Here is a 7,556-nt window from a genome sequence, read left to right as displayed (position 1 = left end):
TATCTGAACGAGCAGTAAAAAAACATCTATTTATCTCAGGTTGAGATACCTTAGGTATCTCTGAGTATCAGAGGGCAACACTTGTTTCTGATTATACACTTCTAAATAGGGAGATCTAAAATTATGTTTTGTCACCAGTATAAACAAAATCGATTTACTTTGCCAAAACAGTTATAAATACATGAATTCCACAATCACTATATTAATTATGGTATTGAGTAATCTGTTTCTGTCTCTACTTGGGATTTGGGGAATATGGGATCTCTCTAACCCTAATCCACTCCACTAGACTGGACATTTCCACAAGTAATTTCACAATAAGAAAAAAGGTCCTGGAACAATTCCCTCCCTCCAAGGAGGAAGTGATTATATTCTGATGAAAACATCAGGCACACAACGAACACATATGCACTTTCACTCACTCACATGCAGAGGTTAGTGGGAGTGTTCAAAGGCTGGACAGACAGTCATATTCAAACTGAGTTCAGGGACTGTTTCATTTAGTGCTGCTCTCTGATCCACCATGAAGCTGTATGTGATCCTTTTACTGTGTGCTCTGTTCACCATCATCCAACAGGTATGAAAACACTGAGAATACAGTGATTATTATTACTTGTAAGATGACTTTCATCACCTTAAATTTTATGACAAATGTCCATTTCAAATGTAGAAATATTTAAATGTGGTATTTTGTATTATTTTTACATTCCATGTTTGATATTCTTGATTTCAGGCATCTTCACAAAATAAGTGTACATGTGAGCTGACTAATTCAGAGAAGGCATTCCCTCATGACAAACTCAGCACAGTGGAGGGCAATGCATCAAAATGCAACAGCAACATCACCCCACAGAAGGTAACTAGTTAATGTTATTTTCTAAACCAGACTGTAAAGAACACAAACTCAACAGCTGTAAAACAGACTCCTGTATGTGTGAACACAGAGTCTACCTGCTCTCTCTGCAGACTCTGGAGCTGGAGAGTCTGCTGCTGGGTTTGGAGCGACGTCTGCCCCAGCTGCAGGAAGATGTGTCGATGCTGGAGATGGAGGATGACGGAGAGCTCTACGCAGTTCTCAGCCTGTATGTGATAGAGAATGAATTGCTGGAGATCAAGCAGCTCATTGACAGGCTCAACAGCACCACCAAGGCACACCAGGGTCTGACTGCTGACACCACTGAACAGGTAGACTCACAAAGCACCAGCTGTTCAACGCTGACACCATTCAAGAAGGCAGCGCCTGTGTGCAAGTCTGCTCAAAATGTAGATTTATTTATGGTATATATAGCAAAAAAAAAAACAACAACATGAAAATATCTAGTATAATAAAAAAGGAGCACTAAGACTTCTTCTGCACTGTACAATGAAATGTGCAAATCTGCAGAAGTTATGACCATGCAATCTACTAAAATGTCTGGCTTTAAGTAATTTCTTCCTGTACACTGTTATTGGAAATCTTCACCTATTACATTTTCACAGTCAGACACTAATGAAAGAAAGTTTCTGTTGATACTGTTGCAATGCACTCATTACTTTAAAAGAGTACTCCAGCAATTTAGCATTTCACCATTACAACATTGTCTGACTCATAATGGAAAGTTTTTTTATATAGAAATATGTGCAGCTGAACCACAGATATAGTTTCTTATATTTCAATCATTCTTCATTCATGTCAAAACCTGGTACCAGCATTATCCACAATGCACCTCTAACTGCCAAAAGTTCAGAAAGGTCAGAAAATTCAAGTGCGTTGTGCTGGTAGGGGCTACCTCAAGCCGCTTATATAGCACTATTCAAGAGCAGCAGCGTCCTAAAGTGAATGTGAGTGAGTGATGAAATAAGAGGTCTACAAAGGTCTGGCAAGATCACTTGTCAGCCACCACCATATTATTTTAATTTCAAGCGTCTTAAGCCCCACTGATTTAATTGACATCACTTGAGGCATTTTATCACATTTCATGCAGCTCCCTTTGGAGCCACAAAAAAATTTTTACACATATGAAGTAATAATGTCTTAATCCTGTAAACAGACAAAATTGGTGCAGTTTCATAGTTGAATAGTAGTGTTAATTGTGTCAGCCATTTTAAAAGTTATTCTTAGTCTTAGTCCTGTGTCAAATGTCCTTGTTAGTTTTTGTCATATTTAGTCCACTGTATACAATTTTATTAATCAAGTTTTAGTTGACTAAAAGTCTGGGTGTTTGATTTTAGTCAAAAGAAAATCAAAAGTATTTTAGTCTAGTTTTACTCATTAATCATCATTTAAGTCTTTTCTAACTCATTAGTATAATTTTGATTAGCATTTTGGTCAATCTGCTCTGACCAAAACAGAGATGTATCCTTTTAGTCTTTATTTCACTCATCTCACATATAGATAAAATGTTTTATAACATTTGAATGTTAGCTTTGTTCTCTTTTTTATTGCAAAGGTGACGTTACTCAATTCCCGGTGGCTAGCCTTGATATGCCGCTTCAAGTTTGTAGTGTTTTTCAACAAATTTTAAAACCACATTGCCTGCCGCCTCACTGTATTTGAAATGGGACCAAATATCTAAGCGCCTCTTTCTCCCTAGCATGTTGTGTTCATCACCAGAGTTCACATCCTCCACCGTACAGTAACGTTTTCTTCCCGCACCAGGTGTTGGCCAGCATTCAAAGCACAAGAAGAAAAAAATACAACTGAATGAACACCTTGTTCAAGTGAAAACTTTTAGTATTTTAGTATTTTATTTTAGCATTTTAGTAATTTTTCGTCAACAATATTGAATATTAAGATAGTCACAGTCACTGTTTAAGGACATAGTCTCTGTCTCGCCATCGTCTCGTTTTAGTCAGGAAAAAAAGGTCGTTGATGATTATATTTCGTTTAGTTTCGTCTGACGCAAATAACACTAGTTGACAACAATCCATATTTTTATGTTAACCATGGATCTAAGAAGTTTATGTAATATGAAAGGTGTTGCTTGTAGTGACAAACCCCCAAAGCTTTATTACCTGACCTAATAGTTCCCCTCAGCTTCATCGAGATTTTTAGCATCTTTCGGCTTATTGTTTTAGTTGTGCTGGATATGTAAGGTAAATAGAGGCTGTTTGCTAGCATATATAGCCATATCAACTTTTTGAAGTGATGTTATGTCACTGTTGTGTTGACAGTTTGTAGCACTGCCTCCAAGTGGCCAAATTCAATTAATGAAGGTTTAAAGGCACTGCATGATTGAAAATGTCTTCCTGTGCTGCCATCTGGTCTTATGAATAAGGACACTGACAGACAGTAATGTTTTTATTTTCATCCTTTTTTAATCACACCAAAATTACACATAGTAGCCTAATGTAATTTACATATGGGAGCTGTCTTATCAATGTAAGCAGCATATTGATTGTTTGGTGTTGAAGTTTTAAATGGATAGGTAAATAATAATTTTTCCTTGATCAATGATTGAGGCATTGCTCTGATGACAGGTAATGCTGCATTCAAGGCAATGTGTGTGTGTGGGTGTGGGTGTGTGTGTGTGGGGGGGGGGGGGGGGGGGGGGGGGGGGGGGGGGGGGGGGGGGGGGGGGGGGGGGGGGGGGGGTGCTAGTACTCCCCTGATTTACATGTTGGCATGTGTATCGGCTACACTTTATTTGGATAGTCTGGCTACAGATAGTTATAAGGTATTTGTAACATTTCAACAGCTTATCAGTTGAGATTCAATAATGTGACAGTTTCACAAATAAAAGTGTTTTCTGAGATCACAACAACACGTTTTTTTGTTTGGTTAGGTTAGGCACAAAAAACACCGTGGTTAAGGCTGATGTTACTATATTCATTATAATTTCATAAAATAGTGTGTGTATATATATATAGCATACCACTACTTTAATAATAATTCCATTTGGACACTGCAGCAGTTCAACAAATACATAACCAACATTTACAATTGTTGTAGGTTTTGTTGAAATTGGCTCTCAGATGGAGCTGGCTCTTATTGTTCACATAACCGACACATCAAAGGACAAAAGAACTGAAGGCCCCCAACTGTAGGGCAATTATGTCATTAGGCCGGGAGACTGTTGTTTCCTTGTATTCTCTACGAGATCCCAGCATACTTTCTATTCTCTCTGCTCTGTCTCCACCAACAGAGAAAAGCCGAACAGGTGAGTGTGAAGTACCACCTGGGTAATGCAGTGTTTTAGGGCCATATGAATCGCCTAGATAATATGGAGAGGTCAGAAAATTGTACTGGCTGTTTGTGATAAGTGCTGGTGTGCAAGCAGATCATGGTACACCAAAGGGTATAATGTAGAAGTGCCAGTACTGCATATCGGTGAGTGCTGGCCCACTTCAAGCCATGATTCAAGGACAATCATTTTTGTTAATATACATACAGTATATTTAGTCTCTGTTGACTAAATATTGGGATGTCTGTTCCTGCTGTTCTCTCTAAGCTGAAGAACCTGAGAGCAGAGATGCAGAAGCTGGAGACATACGACACCATGCAGGTGGTGAAAGGACAACAAGACAACAAGCATCTGAACAGCGAACTACAAAGGTGCAAAAATGGACCTCTCCCCACCACCCAACCCACTCAACCTCTACATGGTATGTCCCCAAAACCCCACCAGATATTTCACTTCTCTGCCACTTCCACTGAGGATTCTGGTTATGTAGCAAAAACGTTTTTCAGCATAGTTCACTTGTCATTAACCAACATGAGCTGAATGGACTTCCTGATCTTGTTTGTAATCATAATGAGTTGCTTGATATTTTACCTAAACAAACTCAGATGTGACCAGACCCTAACCTCCAGCAAATTTACACCCAACGTCCGAGACCATTCTGGTTCTGCACCAGAAAGTGACACTTCAAATGAAGTCACTCACAGCTGTGAAGGGCCCTCCTCAGTAAGAGCTAATGTAGCCTGTAAATGCACTGTGGGAAGCACTTATCACCACAATTAGGAAGTAACGATCAACCAGTGGACGTCTCGCTCAACCAGCTCCAACAAATTCTCTCTCTCTGCTTCATTTCATGTTTTTCTCCCCCCAAGGTAAATGTCCCCACGGTCAATTTCGGAACATTACTGGCCCGAGGGTGTACACAGCAGGAGAGTACCCTGGCTCCTATGCTTATGGAGCCTGGGGTCGGGATCCCAAACCAGCGGTGGGAAAGGAGAGCTGGTATTGGCTGGTAATGATGACCTCCAGCAACAGATACGCCAACTACGTCCGTCTCTACTCTAGCCTGAGCTCTCTCATTGTTGGGGTGAGCGCCCCAGGTAAAGAACTCTTGTGTTCTACTTCGAGTGTTGATGTTAGAAATCAGCTCAGTGAGCATGCACATGCAACACATACTACTGATCACGTTGAGATATAAGATTTGATAGGGGGCAGATTTTCTATTCCTTTGATCAAATGTGCACAAAGCTTGGAGGAAAAGCAAAGGAGACCTCAGTGCCTCAATTCCCGCTGGTTAGCCTTCAAGTTTGTAGTGTTTTACCAGAAATCTTAAAACAACATTGCTTGCCATCCAATATAATTAATCAGTCTTTTTTTTTTGTCCGCCTCACTGTATTTGAAATGGGACCAAATATAACCAATAGCGCCTCTTTCTCCCTAGCATGTTGTGTTCATCACCAGAGTTCACATCCTCCACCGTACAGTAACGTTTTCTTCCCGCACCAGGTTTCGGCCCGGTTTGCCAGCATTTAAAGGACAGGAAGAAAAAAATGCCGAATACTGAATGAACATGCTGTTCAAGTGAAAACTTAGAGGGAGAAAGAGAGAGATTTTATTAACGTTTTTTATTTTATGAATTACATTTTAGTAATTTTTCATCTAAGGATTTTATGTAATATGAAAGGTGTTGCTTGTAGTGACAAACCCTCAAAGCTTTATTACCTGACCTAGTAGTTCCCCTCAGCTTCATCAAGATTTTTTGCAAGGAGGAAAAGCTGTTCTAATAAATTAAAGTAATTGGCTCACTGAACCTGGACATTAAATGGTCTTTAACCCAGAAACATATGTTGTAGAAAGGTAAACTAGTTGAGTAGACTTCTATTGATTGTTTTCTTTGATATTAACGAATGATGAAATACTTACTCATGATGACGTTTGCGCCTCCTTTTCATGCTTCTTCTTGTTCTTCTTCCAGGTAATGTCGAGATCAACCCCTCTAACCCAACCACCAACACTATCCAGGGTCCGAATGTTGTGCTGTATGGAGAGGCCTTGTACTACAACTGTTACAACCAAGATGCTGTTTGTCGATTCAACCTCACCACCAAAACTATCACGACCTTACAACTACCCAAAGGCACCAGGTTCGCTGATCAAATCAGTCTTTAAGATTATTATTTGAATGATGTTGCTGATGTCAGAATTAATGCCTCGTTTCTACTGAAAATAAAAAAATGTCATGTTATCTTGCACATTTGTGCATAGTGAGTCCATGAAACTAAGATGCTGATACATTGTTTTCCAAGTTCTCATTTCTAAAAAGGAAACATCACTTCTGTCGTCTGTTTTGTTTTCAGGTTTAACTCAAAGGGTAACTTCTGCCACCTTGATGAATGCTACCCGTTCACCGACCTGGACCTGGCAACAGATGAATCAGGTGTTTGGGTGATCTATACCACCAGCCAGGACTATGGCAACCTGGTGCTGTCCAAGGTGGAGGAGGATGAACCAATGACTCTTGGCCAGACCTGGCACACCTCGGTCTACAAGCAGGGGGTGTCTAACACCTTCATGGCCTGTGGCGTGCTCTACGCAACACGGTATGTCAACAAAACCATGGAGGAGATCTTCTATGCATTTGACACCACGACAGGGGTGGAAAGGTTCAACGTTGGAGTTTTCATCAACAAGATGTCTCCCAACATTTATTCCCTGAACTACAGCCCTGTGGACCAGATGCTACATGCCTACTGTGACTCCTACATGGTCTCCTATAAGGTCTTGTTTTGGTAGGGACATGTCTCTACCAATATTCAGCGACTACTGAGTTGTCCTTAGCAATAACTGTGATTAAAAACATGTAAATATAACCACTGTTGTCTGTCAGTGTCTGGTCAATGTATTAGGAACACGCAGGGTTAACAGATCTCATTCTCTACTACGAGTCCACTGCGTTTTGGTTCACAGGTATACTGTCTTTAGCAATTGGTCTTTTTTTGTGCCAAAATATTCAATATGAATTATGAGCTCATACAACTGAATCTTTTGTGCCCCCTCACACACGCCGGTAACTGACACACAGTTTTCATTGCAGTCTGACTTTTTTGATAGACTTAGCAACTTTTCAGACCCTCTTAGCTACTTTATTTGTAAAAAGTATCTAGCAACAATCATGTGAGTTATTCAGATCATCAGGGAAAGTGATGAAATATACACATATCTATTAGATTGTAATTAATTCCCCTGCATGCTGCTCAGAAAAATGTCAATCAGCGGCTCTTCTGGCAGCAGCACAGTGTCTCTCCCTCTCCTCTCGCACCGTGCACACGCAGGCAGAATTGAGAGTGAGTTATGCTATGGTTATGGCGATATTGTTTGTCTCTCGCTCTGAATCTT

General features: G+C 40.1%; 1 protein-coding gene across 1 annotated transcript; it reads left to right on the top strand.

Moving 5' to 3' along the window:
- Nucleotides 1–523: 523 nt before the first annotated feature.
- Nucleotides 524–7,030, top strand: LOC123961181 (olfactomedin-4-like). The gene is made up of 7 exons (XM_046036331.1): nt 524–577; nt 734–856; nt 967–1,185; nt 4,431–4,584; nt 5,033–5,260; nt 6,136–6,304; nt 6,518–7,030. The coding sequence occupies exons 1-7, from the start codon at nt 524–526 to the stop codon at nt 6,951–6,953; spliced, it is 1,383 nt and encodes a 460-aa protein (XP_045892287.1). The 3' UTR covers nt 6,954–7,030.
- The last annotated feature ends 526 nt before the right edge of the window (nt 7,031–7,556 follow it).

This window comes from Micropterus dolomieu, linkage group LG22 (assembly GCF_021292245.1).
Source record: "Micropterus dolomieu isolate WLL.071019.BEF.003 ecotype Adirondacks linkage group LG22, ASM2129224v1, whole genome shotgun sequence".
Classification (NCBI taxonomy): Eukaryota; Metazoa; Chordata; class Actinopteri; order Centrarchiformes; family Centrarchidae; genus Micropterus; species Micropterus dolomieu.
The sequence above is the reverse complement of the archived record's forward strand: the minus strand, read 5'-3'. Positions and strand labels throughout refer to the sequence as shown.